The sequence below is a fragment of the Salarias fasciatus genome, chromosome 22 (genome assembly GCF_902148845.1).
Source record: "Salarias fasciatus chromosome 22, fSalaFa1.1, whole genome shotgun sequence".
NCBI lineage: Eukaryota > Metazoa > Chordata > Actinopteri > Blenniiformes > Blenniidae > Salarias > Salarias fasciatus.
The window spans coordinates 26300946-26321680 of record NC_043765.1 but is presented as its reverse complement, the minus strand read 5'-3'; the positions used below and the strand labels follow the sequence as shown (position 1 = coordinate 26321680).

The window sequence follows — 20735 nt, the reverse complement described above, 5'->3', positions numbered from 1 at the left end:
TAAATGAATAGATAAATGAATAATGAATAAACAAATAAATGTGGTTCTTTTTTGTCTCTTAGCCATGAACCTGTAGTTTAAGTACTTTAAGAGAATGAGAACTGGGAAATGTTTGTGGAATTTTATTCCTGGAATGACTGTTTTTTCCATTTCTCCTTGAACTGTGACAGGAACGGTTCACCGCTGTCAATATTTTGATTTTTGAATTGTTATTTAAATGTTCCCTCTAGTTACTCTCATCCCTGCTGGAGGGACAGAGCTGCAGCCGGCATCGGTGTTAGCTAGCTAGCTAGTTAGAAACCAGCGGTTCACAGGCGAGCATGATAGATTTTACATCCAGCAAATGGAAGAAATATGTCAAGTCACATAATGGACATATTAGAAACTTACTATGTGAAACGGTGTTGCTCGACATGCAGCCTGTGTCAAGACAGAATCAATGTTTCAGTCTGACAAAGAATAACTACTGATTTCATTTAATGATGAGGTATTTCAATGGAGACAGAGCCCTCTAGTGGTTATTTAGCACAGCTGCAATAGAAAAAGATCAGAAATATCTGCCGTGGAAGTGGTTACGCATCGGTTACAAGTTCCGGTTATACCTGTAGTTAAAAAGGTAAACGTTGATCACTAAAAATAAAAATCTTACCAAGTTTTTTAAACTTGTTTTGACTGAAGATGTTTCATCTCAAATAAGAATTATATTTCAGCAAGATAAAAAAAAAGACTTGTTTTAAGAGTGCATCTCTTAAAAGAGCACAATTTTCACTTTTTCAATTGGAAGATATTTTATCTGAAATTAAAATACTTTTACAGTGAAATAAGTACAAACATTTTCACTCGAACAAGTTTGAAAAAACTTGGTAAGATTTGGAATTTTTGCACAGCAGTGCTTTGAAAACCACGTCCCACGGTCTTAACAATGTTGCGTTTTTCCCCTGTTCCATTTCCCTTTTTGCAGGTTTTCAGTGACTCCGAGCGCCGTTGTCATGGAAACGATCACCCAAAATGCAACAAAAGTTGCCCGTTTTCACTTGAAAACGGCGTCTGATTCAAACCCGAAGCAGAGCGTCTGGGAGAGCGGCCTCTGCTGAGCCATTTTCACAGCTTCTGATCCGGATAGAGGAGCGGCGGTGGCCAGCGTCGACGCTCTCCTGAACGATAAGCCAACCTGACGTTTAGCGGCTCCTCCTCCCGGTCGGCGTGCCGCGGAGGAGCGCCGCTTTTCAGCTAAAAACAGCCACGGCTCTGGGTCTGGCTTCTAATCTGCACTCTGCTGTTTTCACGCCGCCCGCCGCTCACCCACAACACAGCCCCACATTCCTGGCAACATGTGATTTTCCCCTCCCCTCCGCCGCCCTGCCCCCCACCTGCCCCTGACCTCCCAGACCACCCAGCCACGTGACCACGGAGCTGCGACTCCCAGCAGGGCGGCGGTGGGGGGGCCTCACCGCCACAGCGCCCTCTACTGGAGGTGTCATTCTGCCTATATGTATTAAACTTACATACACAAACGTTATTTATAGAGTCTATAACCATTTTAAATCATATTTTATATATTAAAGCTTCCGTTTTTAACTGAATGTGTGTTTTCTGACATGAACAGTCCGTCACACCCAAACACACACCCAGGGTCAATTCAGGGTCACCGGTTGACCTCACCATGCTTGTCTATGGACTGTGGGAGGAAGTTCACTGACACACAGGGAGAACATGCAAACTCCACACAGGAAGGAAGCGGATCACAGCCGGAAATTGAACCAGTGACCGTCTTGCTGTGAGGTTAGAGCAAACCACTGCACCACCATAGATTATCTGATGATGATTTATTTATGGGGCTGTCAGTTTTAATCACATCAATCATGGTTGATTAATTAATGTAGAGGTTTCGAAAAATACTTCTTTTTTTTAATTGCGGTTAATCGCAGAATTTGGGCTAGCGAATCGGAATAAGACAAAGAAACATAGAAAGTGTAGAACTCAGACAGTGGAATTGTCGCACTTTTGTTACTATTCAACATTATGTGATCAGTCAAAATTAATTATGGTCTGGTCTACAGTTAATTGGTTGAATGTTTTTAACTGATTTGCACAACTCATTGTTTTTAAGGCTTGACTTGAAAGAACGCGATCCCTTTAAGAGGAGGTGACTGGCACGAGGAGAGCTTCATTCAGTCAGGTTCAATTCAACATTCTTTCAATCGCAACAAGCAAAACAGTCGATTCAAGAAAAACAAACCGCATCATGAGCATCTAGAGGAGGAGGGGGAGAGGAGAAATGAGTGTCTGTTTGAAGAGGAAGAAACCTGTAGAGCCAGGCTCAGAGGAGACTTCCTGTAGAACCAGACTTCCTGTAGAACCAGGCTCAGAGGAGACTTCCTGTAGAACCAGACTTCCTGTAGAACCAGACTCAGAGGAGACTTCCTGTAGAACCAGACTTCCTGTAGAACCAGGCTCAGAGGAGACTTCCTGTAGAACCAGGCTCAGAGGAGACTTCCTGTAGAACCAGACTTCCTGTAGAACCAGGCTCAGAGGAGACTTCCTGTAGAACCAGACTCAGAGGAGACTTCCTGTAGAACCAGGCTCAGAGGAGACTTCCTGAAGAACCAGACTCAGAGGAGACTTCCTGTAGAACCAGGCTCAGAGGAGACTTCCTGTAGAACCAGGCTCAGAGGAGACTTCCTGTAGAACCAGGCTCAGAGGAGACTTCCTGTAGAACCAGACTCAGAGGAGACTTCCTGTAGAACCAGGCTCAGAGGAGACTTCCTGTAGAACCAGGCTCAGAGGAGACTTTCTCCTGTTCTTGTTGAAGTTTTGTGGACAGAAATAGAGAAAACTTTCAGACAGACACAGAACCATACATCCAGCTGTGAACGCACCACAGCCCATTCCAGATCTCTCATGATCCAGATGTTCAGACCACAGCTGGAGGTGGTCTTTGGCTTCATTCCTTTGGTCAGCTAAACACAAATGTCTCCCAGACCCCAGTGAAGGACCACCTTCTCAGAACTAAATGAAGGCTTGTGATCGTTGTATCACAGTGAATCCAGGTTGTCGGAGTTTCCTCATTAGACTGACAGGAAGTCGCTGTTTGTCCAGAGCCACGGCCAGTCTGGCCTTCAGGAGGTCCATCCATTCATCCACCTCCTACAATGGCAATCAAAGTTTTTAAATTTTATGAAAAGTGTAAAAGAACAAACATCATTCCAACTAAAAAGATGATAGGTTCCATTTCTAGATAAATTCTGTGGGAGATGTGAAGGTTTTAAAGTGAGTTATTCGTTTAGCGTAACCTCATATCATGTTTGAATTATAATTTAAATGATAATTTGCATTGCTGACTATTTGAAAAACACCTGTGAAACCATTATAAACCATATATTGAAAGTATTTTAATATGTTTGTGTTGTTTGTGAATTCGTCTTTCATTCTCTTTATCTGCGACCTCTGCTGGTGAAAAGTGAAGTTATGCTGAAGTGTAGAAAAGCTGTAATTCTGAGGAAATTCGAGCAGGGGGCAAAGATGTTACTTTCAAAAAGAGCCTGGGTCTTATTGGAACCCATTCAAAAATGCAGATTTTCAGAGTGCAAATAAACATTTAAAGCTCCTGGTTTCAGAACACGTTCTGGTCTCAATCAAAGTTCTGCACACGTCTTCATGACCGTCTTTTGAATTGTTCAAACAAGATACTTAACTTTTAACTCTACTGAAATAAACTGATAAGCAAAGAGTAAACTGAAGTGTTTAATGAACTGCTAGCTTAGCGTGTGTACCCATGGCAGAGAATTGCTCTCCAGCCACGTTAGCAGTGAACACAATACGGCGTAATGCTGCCGGTACGGCTCTACATTAGCATTAGCAGCTGTTGTCTCACCAGCCTAAAGGAAACATTGAACCGTATTGATTTCCTTTGCGGCCGTCCGCAGTGATGAATGGCAGCGCTGCTGTTAATCATTGTTTTCTTTCTGCCTCTAAATGCACAGGATGGCTTTTCTCAAGGAAACGGGAAATGGCGATAATGATAATCGCTCGCTTGAACGCTGCAGAGATGTTACATCTAATTGGGGTTATTTAAAGCAAGGTGGCGGCAAAAACCGAAGCAGCTCGACGTCCGCCTTTCGATCCAACCCAAAGCAGCGTTCACGTTCGATACAGCTCAGGGACGAAGGGTGGAGTAGGATGCTAACTGTTGGGCTAGCGAGGTCGCAGCAGCGTTCATCGCTAATGCTAATGCTAAGAAAGCGCTAAAGGGGCTCCATGATGCTGTTGCACTCCTGAATTCAACCACCAGGGACACGTTCAACTGGTTTCCTGCAACATTTATTAAAAGAAACTTGTCCAAGGTCCAACACAAGCAGGTGTCTCTGTTCTTCTTTTCTTCTTCCTTAAAGGGGAAGTCACAGCTTTCCGGCTCTTAAAGGGGAAATATGACAAAAGAAAACTGAATTTAGTGAAACATTTTACATCTGACTAATTAATTTGAGTGAATTCCTTCAACATATAGGTCAACAATAGGAATAATTCAGTGAGCTACATGATGCCATCAGCTGGCATCGGTTTGAGGCTGTCCACGTGGTCGCGGAGGACATCTTGAAAGACAGTCCACCCAGGATTTACCAGCATGTCACCATGGCAACACGTAGAAACAACATACATACAGCCATCCCCCCCGCCCGGCATCGCTATCTCCATCCTGCTGGCCCCGCCTCCCGCCCCTGCTCTCATGGACCAAACCTGCACCAGTGTTGTAAATTTGACATTTTCTACAGTGTAAAAAAACAAAAAAACATCTTTCTTTATGAACTGCAGCCTCGTTTCATTGTTAACTATGGCAATGTGTCAATGATAAAAAAAATGTATATATATATATAGTACCAAAATCTCCCATTGCTACAAGTATCTGGGTTAGGTGACTGATCCTCTACATGCATTGATTAAACACTGATGAATCACTGAAACATCTGTTAAACAACATCAAATGAACACGCTTTATACTGCAAATTACCTTCATTTGTCTTCAGCTGTCTTATCTGTGTTGAACCTTTATGTTCCCTCAGCACCTGACTCTGTGCTGCGGGATGGAACCGCAGCAGAAACCCTGGTTCAGTGCCGAGGTCAGAGGTCGCTGGAAGCCTTCGGGGCATGTGACGCCTCAGGACTCAGAGCGGTCAGCTGATCGCAGGCGTCAAGAGGTCCAAAACCACTAATGCCCTGAAAATCCAGAGTCGTTTTGGCACCGATGACCCCAGAGGAGCAGCAAGAGCATCACAGACGAAAACACCAACACCGCTGCAACGAGGACTCTACGTGACGACAACTGACACGACTCTGCTGAAGCTCGCTACCCAACCAGCTTCAACAGATCTCAGATAACTCCAGCTGTGAAGTTCACCGAGGTTGAAGCTGTAAAATTAAATCTTCCCATTAACACGCTGCCAAACAATAACATGTAAACACATGATGAGCTCATTGGAGCTTGTTTAGGAGACTGAAGTGTTTCTTCTATCTGTTCATTTATGCAGATGAACTCATCCGTGTCCTGATTTATCCGCTGTTTGGATCGGAGGACGATGATTCAGCTCCCGATCAGAACACAGTAAATGTGGGAGTGAACGAATAAAGGAAGGAGCAAACATAAAAGAAACGCTATAATCCAGCCAGGGTCACTGTCGTCCCTCGTTCATCCAGTGAAGAAGAGAATGGAAAGATGAGGGGAGGTGGGTTCGCCCTTCCTCTCCCTTCCGTTCTCCTTTGTCTCTCTGTGGCAGCGCCGGTTGTGATTTATGTTTCCGAGGATCTGTCCTCCAGGAACGACCCCAGCTGCTCCGCCGACTCCGCTGAGGCCAGGGGAGAGAGCGGTAATGGAATTAACCAATGAATGGAAGGAAGACGGCGGGGGGATCAGTCAGTGGGGGGAGGTGGGGGGCAGGCTGATTCAATGAGATGAACGTAGCAGCAGGCCTGAAAGGCCGGAGTCATGAACACCTCACACACACTCTGAACCCATTAGTTCTCATTATGGATGCACCGATAAGGATCCAGGATCGGGTCTGATTCTGTACCGAGGACTCGAACCTGTAAAATTTCCCCGATAAAACCTGGAGAGTGTGACGTGACGTCAAGCTACGTCAGCTATGTCACCTGCAGTACACCTTAGACAACGTCATCAGGAGAAAACAGGAAAGTTTCATTGTATTTTGGGTGTCTGTTCACACTTGGGAACCACTGGAAATGCAGCTTGTTGAGAGTGCCCCGACTCTGTTTCCATGGAAACGGAGGAAAACAACTTTTCTGAAATGCTGCGGCATAGTCAAGTGTGTCATTGTCGTAGTAAATAGTAGTTTGTTTGAGGTTACATCACTAAAAGAAACTACAGCGCCATCTCTTGTTCTGGCACGATCACTACATTGATTTGAGAATTTCTTCTGTTGCCGTGGAAACAGACGTTTTCAAAACATAGCTGTTTTAAAGTGTTCCTTTTCTGAAATGATATGTTTTCACATAAAATGCCTGGCTCTGTTTTTCCAGATCCTGTTCTGGAGTTTAGGATCCAGATGGACTTTTCAGGACTTCACGTCACACTTAATCGATATATTTATTACCTTAAAAGGTTTATTCACCTTCATGCATCCATCGTTTTACCTATATTGGAGAGAAGCTACATCTTTTTACATTTCGTCACATGGGCTCGACATGCAGTGCTTGTAATTTGACACCAGCCTCATCTGAACAGCCTTGATTTCATCTACTTCTGTCATAAATAATCATTTAAATCCATCTGAGCCGAACTATACTGCACCTGTGTAAACCTGGTCCCAATCAAGGCTGATTGCTCCAGATTCTATATTCTGTAATTTAACACCAGCTTCACTGCCTTGCAATACACAGAAGCAGTGTAATCCTGGCAGCTTGAGCTTAAAAAAAAAAGAATGGTGTGACTTTATATATGGATCAATAGCATAATAGATTCACTTTAATGCAATTTATTGATTTAGTGATTTGACTTTTATATTAAATCCAATTTCATTCTACCGGGCTTCAAACAGGCAATGGAAAAAGCTCCTGGATTTACAATGTAGGTTCAAAACAGGAAATAATTCTTAAGCATGTGATAAAAAATTATTTGGATTTCGAGAAAACGAAACTAAATGAAATCAGATAAAGTCAAAGTTGAAACACTGAGACATTAGAGGGCAATAAATGTTTAATCCCCGCAGCACCACAGAGATCTGTAGACGATCCGTTCCATAAAAACACCAGTCGTCTTGGCGTTACGGCCAGATGGAATGGTTCTGTCCGCCTGGAACTTCAGGTGATGTAAAATCTGGGCTGTGAGGAGGAGCGAGGACATTTAGGCTGCTTCATACCAGGAATGTCCAGGACTCGGCTCTCCTGGTTGGGTGGGGGGGGTGGCGGGATGAAAAGCCCCGCTTCGTTTGGTTCGTCTTGCTGCTCACTGCTCTTTGAGAGCGGACCACTGACAGACCAAACACACAAACAACGTCATGAAATTTCAACAACTGCTCATTTGGGGGCGCTGTCAGCCGAAATGAACACTGACCAGACAGGCAGAAGAAGAAATCCGGCTCATCTGATTGGTGCAGACCAAAACCGAAATGGTTGCTACACATTAACGTAGGGTTTGATTTGTTTTTCTCTCAATGGCAGAAATCGAGATGAAATAAAGAAGAAACAGAATAGAGAGGAGAAACAGTAAAACCATGTCTGTTTAGTCAGAAATGACAAGAACTGATGGAGTTAGCATGTTGGACAACAAGTTGTTGCTGTTAGTTTTTTTGTAGTGTAAAAACACACACTCAAGCTAACTACATACTAACAGAATGCCAGCTACATGCTAACTGCATGCTAACCGTAGTTCACCAGTGGGTAGGTCAAAGGCTAAGCTAATTCCTGTGGCTAAGCTAAAAACGGTGTCTAAGCTAACACGGGTGGCTGTGCTAATACAGGTCGCGACACTAACACCAGTGGATAAGTTAACACTGGTGGCTAACGCTAATATCGGTGGCTAAGCTAATGCCAGTGGCTAAGGTAATGCCGGTAACTAAGCTAACACAGGTATGGTAATGCTGGTGGCTAAGCTGGTCTTTGTATTTACCATGGGAGACATCAGTGGCTCCAAGCAGCATTCTGCCTTGAATATTTTTGTCTCGCAGAAGTTTCTGGATGAATTACTTCCAGAATTCCAGTATGTTCAGTCCAATCACACTGCTTCATACACTCCTTAATGGTCACCCTGTCAGGGTCTTCTTCAACGTTTCAGAGGCGAATCCAAGATCTCGGGGTCTCTGGATCTGAGGTTTCTGGGTTTGCAGGTCTGAGGTCTCTGGGTCTGAAAGTCTGTTGTCTCTGGGTCTGGAGGTCTGAGGTCTCTGGGTCTCTGGATCTCTGGGTCTAGAGGTCTGAGGTGTTTGGGTCTGGAGGTCTAGGGTCCCTGGGTCTGGAGGTCTGAGGTCTCTGGGTCTGGAGGTCTGAGGTGTCTGGTTTGGAAGTCTGAGGTCTCTGGGTTAGGAGGTCTGAGGTGCCTGGGTCTGGAGGTCTGAGGTGTCTGGGTCTGGAGGTCTGAGGTGTCTGGGTCTGGAGGTCTGAGGTCTCTGGGTCTGGAGGTAAGAGGTGTCTGGGTCTGGAGGTCTAGGGTCTCTGGGTCTGGAGGTCTGAGGTGTCTGGGTCTGGAGGTCTGAGGTGTCTGGGTCTGGAGGTATGAGGTGTCTGGGTCTGGAGGTCTGAGGTCTCTGGGTCTGGAGGTCTGAGGTCTCTGGGTCTGGAGGTCTGAGGTGTCTGGGTCTGGAGGTCTAGGGTCTCTGGGTCTGGAGGTCTGAGGTCTCTGGGTCTGGAGGTCTGAGGTCTCTGGTTTGGAGGTCTCTGGCCTCCACCTCTTCCCGATGATGGTAGAGCCTCCGTCTCAACGTCCTCAGCCGACACAGATGAGGATTCGAACCGCTGGCCCTCCCAACCTGAGCGAGTCACAGCTGGGTTGAAATTGACGGCCCCCCTAACCCCACCCCGTCCCCTATTCCCCATTCGCCAGACTCTATACAACCCGGCACACGGTGAGGATAAACGCTGCGTGATCCACGTCTCAGGAACGCTGACCTTTCCGCACTGTCCTGGAACCAACCGCTTTGGACCCTGGTCATTTATTACATGGAGCTGTAGTTTTGAGTGTGTGTGTGGGGGGGGGGGGGGGGGGGGCTTGCTTGGCAGCATCTGAGCCCCGGCTCCTGTCATCGCCAGAGTCAAACCGACGCGTTGCAGCGTCCATTGTGGGGAAACAATGGTTGATTCTATTCCCGGAGTTGCCTGAATGCACCGCACTGCTTCCTCTTCTCTCTGGAGGCAGAAACAAAGGGAAGACGTTCATGTGCAGGTGGATGAATTGAGCAAGACGCTGTGGATTCTAACACCACTTGGAGACGTGAACAGTGCCGAGGAGCCTCGGAGCAAAGCGATCTGATGCAGATGGAAGCTTGCTGCAGTCTGTGAGGCTCTGAGCAAACAGCCAGAGTTCCTTCATCAGCTGGCTGGAAGCTTCTGGACAGAGAGGCGAGAAAAAAAATACTTTTCATTTAACCCTGAACGCATCATCAACATATTTAACATGAGGTGTGAGCTCCCCCTGCTGGAGGGACGGGGGAAGGCGTGATGCCTTCAGGAACACAGTAACGCACAAAAAAAAAACACACTAACACACTCACTAATAGGCACACAAACACACATTCACAGTCTTTCTCTCTCACACACACACTAACACTTAACAAAGACTCTCACTAACAAAGGCACAGTCTCACACACACACACACACACTCTCTCTCTCTCTCTCTCTCTCTCTCTCTCTCGTAAATGCAGTCTGTCTCTTACCTTCACACACAAACACAAAACCACACACATACAATCTCTCTGTCTTCATCTTAAATGACGCAACAACAGAAAATTAAAACCCCAAAAGAGAAGAAAATGTGAAGAAAGAGAGAAAAATAAAATATATCAGAACACATCAATGCCAAAAAACCAAAAAGAAACACACAATCCCAGCACAACACAACACAACACAACACAACACAACACAACACAACACAACACAACACAACACAGAGAGCTTCAAATGACACAATCCAGTCCCGAAAGACACAAAGCAGTCACGGAATAATCCAACACCATCTCAAAAAGACAGAAAAACACACAAAATGACTCAAAAGTCATACAATTCCATCATAATAACCACAAAACGGGACAATACACCCCCCCCCCCCCAAAAAAAAAGGGTAACCCAAACAATTCCAAACAAGTACAGCTATTTTTAAAAATGACTAAACTATCAGGAATTCCCCCAAAAAATTATTTAAAAAAACTATAGTAGGATCATTAAAAAGAAATGCGAGCTCAAAGGAATAGAAAAACACACAAAAACATACAATATCCACTCATATCTCACAAAATAGATTTTATAATACAACAATGAGATGAAATACAGCACCAAGAATCAGGAAAAACACACAAGATAGGACTTAATTCACACTAACTGAGACTGAAAAACATAAAATCAGCCCTCATAACTTTAAATTAAGAGTTAATCCGGTCTTTATTCCCTCCTGGACCCATCAGGTCTCAGAGCCAGAAACCACATCCACCTTCAAAATAAGAGCACTTTTTTATACTACTTTAACTGAATACTCTCTATTTCCGCCACAGTGTTTGCAAAAGAAAACAGAAAAGCTACTTTTCTGACACACAGCTGTGCCTCCACTTTTTCATATTTTGCTTCTTTGTTTTTTTTTTGTTGGTTTTTTTTCCGCATTTTCTACTGTTTTTATCGAGGAGACATATTTTCGCTATTTCGGCTATTTTACCTTTTTAGATGAAAAAATACCTTCTTAAAATGTAAACAAAGTTATTTACTGAAATATGAAATACAGATGTGATCATTTTGGAAATTCTTAATGTAATACAAATAAAAATAACCTGATAATGATGTGATAAAATAGTAAAGATTATAAATATCGGATCTGCTGTGGCTATTTTTCACAAGCAAATTTCACAAAACCTGAAAAAAATATTTCTACGAAATACAATGCTTCTGGACTGTGGGAGAAAATCAAACTTTGACCAAATCTGCATGTTTTAAAACGTTTTGCTATTAGGTGAACGTTTTTACCACAGCATCTCTTTGTCTGCTGTTAAAATATTTTTCTTAAAAATCCTCCCGAGAAAATCAACTTAAATTTTATTTATTAATATTTATCAATGAGTGTTGGCGTCTGTGAGGCGTTCAGGTGCTGCTGAAACAACGCAGACGATTTCTCTAACATTAAAAGACCGCGTTAAACGTGTTTTTGATCCTACTCTCAGGAAAATAAAGCATTCTATATCTTTTGTATGCTGGATCATACAGACAGAAAGGCCGTTTCAAGGCCGATTTTGCGTTTTAAATTACTTTAACTTCAAGGTTGAAGCGTTCCGCAGGAGGGGAAGAAGTGGTTTCCGAGCAGTCCATGAAGGCAACGTGACTGACGCGGAGCTGCAAACACGTGGAGAGTCGTGTGTGAGGATCGTATTGTAGTTGAAGCCCAATAATTCAACAAAAAGGAGGATTTATTAGAGGTAAACACGGCGAGCGGCTCCAGATCGTCCTCGCTGCTGAACCGAAGAATTTTAGGTGAGTGAAACCTGATTGTCTGTGTAAAAACAGAAGCTTTTTTGCTAGCTTAGAAAAACACTGGGAAGCTAAATGTAGTAAGAACAGCAGCATCCGGGATGTTGCAGTCAAAATAAAAGTAATGAACGCGTGAAAGATTCTAAGGTAGCGGGTGGGAAACAGGAATTGTTATTTCTTTGACTGATTTTAGTGTTGTGACCCACGTAAATGTTTTATAGATTTGTAACAGAAGCTCTTGTGGACGTTTATTCTCGATAAATATCCTTCTATTTATGTTTTGAAATTCAGACCGGATGCTGTCCCCCCATGTTGCCGCTATTGTAAGAAAAATAGCGCGCTAGATTCTCTTCGTGACCAGATAAAGAATGGAGATTTGTTTTCTAAAATTTTATTTGTCTTTTCTCGCCTATAGAGGCTCTATAAGTGGAGTTAGTTTCGTGTATGTGGCGGTAAGATATAACGCGGTAACCTCTAGCTAAATGCTAGCTCGCCCTATTGACTTTGCTCACCCCGCTAACGCGGACGGGCGGGGAGCTATGCGGTTACGTCCTGCCCGGGCGTCTCCACCCGCTCGGTGTACGCTGTGATTGAAACCGAGCAGGTTTAGTGTCTCCACGCTTTTTTGGAGGGATTAAAATGTTTAGAAATATTCACGAAGCCTTGAAAAGGATTATATAGTTGATTTTTGATTGTGAAAGTTGATTTATTGGGCTTTATTTGAGCGTTGAAACGACGAAACCAGAGGGGGAACACACACAAAGGACAGGGATGCTTTTAGCTGGCGACACGTCAATAATAAAGCTTTATTGTTGTGTATTCACTGAGTGGCTTCATTAAAATGGAATTTCTCATCCGAAGGTTTATTTTCAACGTATTCTGATTTGATATCAATCACAGCTTTTAATGCTGCCAAACGAAATGACTTATTGGGACCCCAAACAACCAAAAATATTCAGCAATGTTGTTTTTCCAGACTTCAGAGAAGTTGAACATTCAAGTCATGTCACACAAATCATCCAAACATTCCTGTTTGTGCTGCATAGATATTTGCTAATATTTATTTTTAATGCAAAAATGGGAAATCACATCAAACTCAAACAGAACAATCACAAAATTGTCATTTTGATGCTTCAAGGTGCATGAAGTGTGAATCTCTGATGTCGTATTGCAATGAATGCAGCTCGAGCAGCAAGAGGCTGATTTATTTGAAAAACTCAGTTTAAAATAAATGTCAGCACCAAATATTCCACATGTTTGAGTGAATGTTTGTGACGTGGCTAAACAAAGAGGCCGGTCGTGTGATAAACGATGTTGACAGAGGGAAGGTCACGCTGACAGCTTGATAATTCAGATAAGAGAGTTTAAAAGTTCAAACACCGTCAAAATGAAACCAGAACAATACCAAACATGCTGTGGTTTCAAGAAACTCATTCATAGAATTTCTCTTTTATTTTAAAAACTAGTTGTTTTTTCATGACAAGGCGTCCAGTAGGAGCAGCGTGTAGGTATGGGTGTCAACCTCAGATTTTTTTTTTTTAGGTACGATCGATTCTCGTAAAATCAAACGGCACCATGTTTCTGTACCTGAACGCATCCTTGTGACTGAGGGAGTGGAAGAGTAGGGGATTTTCCATGCCACACCTGAATGCAGCATTGTCCACAAGAGCGTAATGGCATGCTGGTATCCATCAACATGCTATCATCCGTAATCATGCTAGCACCTGTTAGCACGCGAGCATCCGTTAGCACAGTTGCATTCGTTAGCATGCTAGCATCCATTAGCACACTTGCATTTGTTAGCACGTCTGCAACTCATCTGCAGCCAGTAGCTACAGATTTTCATTAGTACAGCATAAACACACAAAAGTACCAAAAACCAGTACTGTTGAGTACCGGTACCGATTCTGCATCAGTTCCAGTGTGAACTGTACCCATCTCTAGCAGTCGCCGATGCCACAAGCCGTCCAGCACGTTGCAGAAGAGCATGGAAAAGCGAAAAACTGAAGATGCTGTGGTGATTTAAACATGCTTTGACTCAATTCCTGTCATATATGCTGCCAAGAGAAAGAACACTGTCACTGGCAGGACCTGGTTCTGACTGTCTGCTCCCTGTTTGACCAGCTCCAGATCAACATGATGAAGTACATCCTGGTCACTGGGGGGGTCATCTCCGGCATCGGTAAAGGCATCATCGCCAGCAGCGTGGGAACCATCCTCAAGTCGTGCGGCCTTAATGTGACGGCCATCAAGATCGACCCGTACATCAACATCGACGCCGGGACCTTCTCGCCATACGAGCACGGTAGGTCCGCGCCGGTAAAGCAAGGCGTCCTTCCGCTGTCCCGTCTCACCGGCGCCACCTCTCTGTCCAGGCGAAGTGTTCGTGCTGGACGACGGCGGCGAGGTGGACCTGGACCTGGGGAACTACGAGCGCTTCCTGGACATCCGGCTGACCAAAGACAACAACCTGACCACCGGGAAGATCTACCAGTCGGTCATCAACAAGGAGCGGCGGGGGGACTACCTGGGCAAGACGGTGCAGGGTACGGTCATTTTCACTAAAAATCCGGGGATGCTATGCCCAAAACCGTCCAAGATGTCTATATTGACATCTCTAATCTTATCACTGTCTAACACCCATACAAGCACAGACATATGGCTGCTAGAATCAGCTGCTATTGTAATTAACGGCTGGATTTCCACCGGATCCCAGCAGATTTGGAGCTCCATCCTCAACAGATAAATATGAGTTGACGAATGCAATGGAGAACTTTTATTTTGAAGGACTGGCATCTGGTCATACGTCGCTTTACAAGTCTGCCATCTTTCGTCCAATGCCTCGCGTGTTGGCTGCCGCATGCGAAGAACATAGAGCCGCTGTCGGATCACCTGCGACTCAAGTAACGTTCCTCCAGTGGAAATACAGCCGTTTATTAAAATGGGGCCTAATGCTCGCTGCCATATCTATGGCCATGTATCTATGCTGCGTGACGTAATGTTCCATAACACAACCGGTGTGAAATGGGCCTAATTTTGGTTCACCAAAATGACTTCCTGTTTTTGTTTGCCACGTTGTAACAAGCGATATGATTGGTCGAGAGAAACCAGCTGACCGAGGTGTTAACGCGTCCCTTCCCTTCCAGTGGTGCCGCACATCACCGACGCCATCCAGGAGTGGGTGGTGAAACAGGCCCGGGTCCCCGTAGACGTGGACCGAGTAGAGCCGCAGGTCTGCGTCATCGAGGTGAGATTCCCCCGACGCTGCCTTGCTTTTTCCCTCACTCATTCAGCCTGTTGGACTCGACTCCACTGTGGGTTGTTCGCCCCGATGCTGAGACCCCGTTTGTCCTGTTTTAATTCTGATGATTTTGTGTAGAAAAGAAGCAAAAATAAAGCGTAAAACGTGTAGTTTTCTTCAAACTCAGCCATTTTAAACTGTTTTCTTTAAATAAATTACATAGTAGTAGATTTTAAACTGCAGAAACAAAAACAAAACAAACAGCATGTTCATGAAACACTCAAATGTATGTCCCATAATGCACCTGTGCTTGTGAAAAACAATGTCCCACAATGCACCTGTCCTGCACAGGGATGCAGTACCCACTGGGTTGTCGGTCAGTCCTTTCTAACGTTGTTCTCATGCTCCTCCCACTTCCTGGTTTGGGTCGTGTGCAGCTGGGCGGGACGGTGGGCGACATTGAGAGCATGCCGTTCATCGAGGCCTTCCGCCAGTTTCAGTTCAAGGTCAAGAGGGAGAACTTCTGTAACATCCACGTCAGTCTGATCCCTCAGGTAAGACACCGTCCTGGATCCACCTGGACCGCCGGGTCCTGGATCCACCTGGACCCGCCTGGGCCGCAGAGTCCTGGTCAGTAAAGGTTCTGTTCTCTCTTGAACCCTCAGCCCAGTGCGACGGGGGAGCAGAAGACCAAACCGACCCAGAACAGCGTCCGGGAGCTGCGAGGCCTCGGCCTGTCCCCGGACCTGGTGAGTGCTCGGGTCTCAGACACAGTTCCCTCGCCGGAGAGCTCGCTAAAACTCGCCGTCTCCCTCACAGATCATGTGCCGCTGCTCCACCGCCCTGGAGAACTCCGTTAAGGAGAAGATCTCCATGTTCTGCCACGTGGAACCCGAACAGGTGAAGAACCGCCGTTTTAACCGTGACGTTCTCCGACCGTTCTGACCTTTGACCTCTGACCCTGGATCCGCCCCACAGGTCATCTGCGTGCACGACGTGTCGTCCATCTACCGGGTGCCCCTGCTGCTGGAGGACCAGGGCGTGGTGGGCTACCTGAGCAGGAGGCTCAACATGCCCATCGAGGCGCGGCCCCGGAGGATGCTGACCAAGTGGAAGGAGATGTCCGAACGGTGAGGACAGAACGGTGGGACCGTCCACACTGACGGACGCCGGTCCCACGCTAAACGTTTCCCCTCCTCGCAGGTCGGACCGGCTGCTGGAGCAGTGCTCCATCGCGCTGGTGGGGAAATACACCAAGTTCTCCGACTCCTACGCCTCGGTCATCAAAGCTCTGGAGCACTCGGCGCTCGCCATCAGCCACAAGCTAGAAGTGAAGGTAACGCTAAAACATGTAGCGCCAGCTAATGCTAAACCTGTAGCCATCAGCTAATGCCAAACATGTAGCCAGCAACCAATGCTAAACATGTAGAGACGGCTAATGGTAAACATGCAGCTACCAGCTAATGCTATATATATCTATATCTATATCTATATCTATATATATATATATATATATATATATATATGCATAGCCAGCTAACGCTAAACGTGTAGAGACAGCTGAAACTAAACATGCAGCCACCAAGTAACGCTAAACATGTAGCCACAAACTAACAGTAAACATGTATCCACCAGCTAATGTTAAACATGTAGCCAGCAGCTAATGCTAAATGTAGTAGCCCACTAATGCGAAACATGTAGCATCCAGCTAACACTAATCACCCAGCCAATTTTGCCAACATTAATCACGTAACCACTGGCCTACGCTAATCACGAAGCCATCCACTAATGCTGATATCCAATGACATCGCCAACATGGCTAATACTAAATCTGTAGCCACTGGCCGATGTAGTTTCTAGCAGATGCTACTCATGTAGCTTTTAGTTAACCCTATGAGTATGGCTTCTTTTAGATTGAAACTGCATTGAGTTGTTGATCTTATCAGTCAGTGTGAAATTGATTAGGGTGTCTGATCTTTGTTCGGTCATGTTTTCTAACCTCGTCACCTGGTTCAACTTCAGTACATCGACTCGGCCTCTCTGGAGCCGTGCACCCTGCAGGAGGAGCCGGTCAAATACCACGAGGCGTGGCAGAAGCTGTGCAGTGCCGAGTGAGTTCCCCACAGCGTTATTCTCATGGTTTCCGTGGCAACGGTGCTCGCAATGTTTCCCCGCTTCTCCTCAGCGGCATCCTGGTTCCGGGAGGCTTCGGCGTCCGAGGGACGGAAGGGAAGATCCACGCCATCAACTGGGCCAGGAAGCAGAAGAAGCCGTTCCTCGGTAGGTCCGGGAACCGCCACTTGGATGTCCTGGAGCTTCAGGTTCTCACGGTTCTGCTTTTCTCCTCAGGGGTGTGTCTGGGAATGCAGCTGGCCGTGTGCGAGTTCGCCAGGAACACACTGGGATGGACAGGTAGCGCCAAGCTAACACTAAACGTGTAGCGCCAGGCTAACACTAAACATGTAGCGCCAGGCTAACACTAAACATATAGCGCCAAGCTAACATTAAACATATAGCGCCAAGCTAACATTAAACATATAGCGCCAAGCTAACATTAAACATATAGTGCCAAGCTAACATTAAACATGTAGCGCCAGGTTAACATTAAACATGTAGCACCAGGCTAACGCTAAACTTGTAGCAGCTAGCTAATGCCAAACTTGTAGCGGCTAACTAATGCCAAACATGTAGTGGCTAACTAATGCCAAACATGTAGCGGCTAGCTAATGCCAAACATGTAGCAGTTTGCTAATGCCAAACATGTAGCGACTAGCTAATGCTAGACATGTAGCACCAAGCTAATGCTAAACGTGTAGCAGGAGTTAACGCAAACATGTAGTAGCCAGCCAACATGGAGCAGCTAGCTAACACTAAACATGTAAAAGTTGTGTTTTTCTCAGTGTGTCTTCTCTCTCCAGCCAATAGGGGGCCTCATCTCCACTTTCAGCCTTCCTTCTACACTTTATCTCAACATGTTTCTGCTTTTTCCATCAGATGCAAATTCGACAGAGTTTGACCCCGACTCCAAGCATCCTGTGGTAAGACCCCCCAGATCCCCCCAGACCACTATCAGACCACCCCAGACCTCATGAAGGAAGTGTTTAACGGATCCCCCCCTTCTGCCCGGCAGGTGATCGACATGCCGGAACACAACCCGGGCCAGATGGGGGGCACCATGCGCCTGGGGAAGAGGCGGACCGTGTTCCAGAGCAGCAACAGCGTCCTCAGTGAGTATCTACCACACCGCCTCCCTCACAGCGTCCGCTCGGCTCACCGTCTGTCCCCCGTCCTCCAGGAAAACTGTACGGAGACGCCGAGTACGTGGAGGAGCGGCACCGGCACCGCTTCGAGGTGAGTGACGCAGGACGTTGGAACGGCGGGTTCCGTCCACGTTCCGGGTTGAATTCCAAACTCTGGTCCTCAGGTGAACCCGGAGCTGAAGGGACACTTCGAGGCCAAAGGGTTCCGCTTCGTGGGTCAAGACGTGGAGGGGGAGCGGATGGAGGTCATCGAGCTGGACGGTGAGGGCCGCACGCCGTCACGGTTCTCAGTCTGGGTTCTTGACCCAGTTCTGTAACTGCCCCGTGTTCTTCCAGACCACCCGTACTTCGTGGGGGTCCAGTACCACCCGGAGTTCACGTCCCGCCCCATCAAGCCGTCGCCGCCGTACCTGGGTCTGCTGCTGGCCGCCGCCGGGAAGCTGCAGGGGTACCTACAGAAGGGCTGCCGGCTGTCTCCACGGTGAGGGGGAGGGGTCACAGGGGACTTTGGGGCAGTGGGGGGCACATGGGGGTCACAGGGCGCTGTGAGAGCAAATCCTGGACCTGTTCTGGAATAAACACCTTGATCCTGCCTGGTGGCAGAGGTCCAAGACCTCCAAGGGAGGGAGTAACAGCTGATTGACAACAGTGGCTAAGCTAACAACTGATTGATGGTGGTGGTTAAGCTAACTAGCTAACTGACATCAGTGGCTAAGCTAACAGCTTCCAATGCCAGTGGCTATGCTAAGAAGCTAAAATCTGATTATTGCCAGTGGCTAAGCTAACAAGCTAATGGCCGACTGACGCCAGTGGCTAAGCTAAAGTTTCATAGCAGTTCCCTCTCTCCTGTTACCTCCAGAGACACGTACAGCGACCGCAGCGGGAGCAGCACGCCGGACTCCGAGATCTCAGAACTCAAACTACCGTCCATCTCCAGCGAATGACTCAAGTACGGAGGCGCTGTCGCCGCCGCCACCACGCTCTCATTAAAGACTTTTCTACTGACAAAGACTTTCAAGTTACTGTGATATTAGAAAATACAAATATCAGGGAACATTCAGACGTCGAGTGAATAATGAAGTTTCATTATTCTAATCAACTAAAGCCTGTTAGCATAGCGTGCGGCGGCTAGCCGGGGATTCAGATGATCACGGGTTCGTTCTCGTCTTGGTTCCAAAAAACGGATTTTAACATTTGACTGTATTTTTACACCAGAAAGTGTCTTAACTGTAGGAAAACTGCTGCTTTCTGTATGTTTTTCCAAACTCACCCTGACGGCATGAAGCTAGCAATGAGGGCGCTAACGCTAGCCTGGAGTGTTACTGAGAAAGATTAAACTCAATGGACTCTAATCAATAAAAATTCAGTCTTTACACAAATACAGATAAAATGGATGATGCAAAACAGTCCTTTATTTAAGTAGATTAGGATTTTTTTATGTGTGGGTTACCTTTAAAGGGATAGTTTGGGATTTTTTAACATGAATCTGTGTGGCATCCCAGTCAGCAGTGTTGTTCATTCACACAGACTGACCACTGACCCCTGACAGCGTCCAGTGAGCGGAGATCCTGTCCGGTTTAGGTCCAGATGAAAGTAGTCCAGCAAGTTTGCTGGGGTCACCTAAATGAAGCGTTTTTCTTCTCAAACCAATATGTGTTCGAAAGAGTGATAGATTTGCATCACAAAACCATCGACGAAAAAGTCAGACCTCGTAAACGCTTGGCACTATTTTCTCTCCCTTGCAGGCGGCACGGAGATGCTAACAGCTAGAGCTAGCTAGTTCTTTACTAGCGGTAAACAAAGTGAAACCAGCGCGGCTGCCTTCAGCTGGAGACGGCGTGGAGTGATGTGAAGGGAGAGAAAATAGTGCCAAGCGTTTACGAGGTCTGATTTTTTCGTCGATGGTTTTGTGATGCAAATCTATCACTCTTTCGAACACATATTGGTTTGAGAAGAAAAACGCTTCATTTAGGTGACCCCAGCAAACTTGCTGGACTACTTTCATCTGGACCAAAACCGGACAGGATCTCCGCTCACTGGACGCTGCCAGGGGTCAGGGGTCAGGGGTCAGTCTGTGTGAATGCACAACATTGCTGACAGGGATGCCACACAGATTCATGTTAAAAAATCCCGAACTATCCCTTTAAATCTCCTTTATTGCAGAGGTTCTGGGTCTTTTGTTTTGAAACTCCTGGTCTCAGATGGATTGTGTTTAAATAAAAGGTCATAAAGGAAGATTTGAACTGTCTTCGCTTTTTCCACTTCTTTTCATTGCTGATGTACTTGTAGAAAATAACGACATAGAAATATACAACCCAGAGCTGGATAGTGAGCTGTTCATTTACCATTGTCGGCCATTTAAAAAAAAAAAATCATCCAGCAGTCATCTCTATATTGATTATTTATTAGATATAAAATTGAGATTTTGATATTTTAAAATGTTAATTTTATAGTACGGCTGTCAATCACATAATTGGGCTTTGTCAGTTTGTAAACCATTTTTAACAGACATTTTATTAACTTGGTCTTCATGGCACTTTATTTCTGAAATTCTTTCTCTGATTCT

At 45.8% G+C, this 20735-nt stretch overlaps 1 protein-coding gene across 2 annotated transcripts; it reads left to right on the top strand.

Moving 5' to 3' along the window:
- The first annotated feature begins 1179 nt into the window (after positions 1-1179).
- ctps1a (CTP synthase 1a) lies at positions 1180-19795 on the top strand. Of its 2 annotated transcripts, XM_030082165.1 has the most exons (19): positions 1180-1185; positions 11596-11604; positions 13801-13973; positions 14044-14214; positions 14815-14915; positions 15347-15463; positions 15575-15658; positions 15729-15809; positions 15888-16039; positions 16113-16245; positions 16932-17020; positions 17095-17189; positions 17259-17321; positions 17904-17947; positions 18040-18136; positions 18205-18260; positions 18334-18430; positions 18506-18650; positions 19029-19795. In XM_030082165.1, the coding sequence occupies exons 3-19, from the start codon at positions 13805-13807 to the stop codon at positions 19111-19113; spliced, it is 1779 nt and encodes a 592-aa protein (XP_029938025.1). In that variant the 5' UTR covers positions 1180-1185; positions 11596-11604; positions 13801-13804; the 3' UTR covers positions 19114-19795. The 2 variants fall into 2 exon arrangements, with proteins under 2 accessions (XP_029938025.1, XP_029938024.1); XM_030082164.1 differs by lacking the exon at positions 1180-1185 and having other exon boundaries at positions 11533-11671; positions 13793-13973.
- Positions 19796-20735: the final 940 nt, after the last annotated feature.

Bases quoted from the DNA above. Each gene is read 5' to 3' on its own strand.
- ctps1a (XM_030082165.1), top strand. From the start codon at position 13,805: ATGATGAAGTACATCCTGGTCACTGGGGGGGTCATCTCCGGCATCGGT. The intron at 15,810-15,887 runs GTGAAGAACCGC...TCCGCCCCACAG, and splicing joins GCCACGTGGAACCCGAACAG to GTCATCTGCGTGCACGACGT. The intron at 18,431-18,505 runs GTGAGGGCCGCA...GTGTTCTTCCAG, and splicing joins GGAGGTCATCGAGCTGGACG to ACCACCCGTACTTCGTGGGG.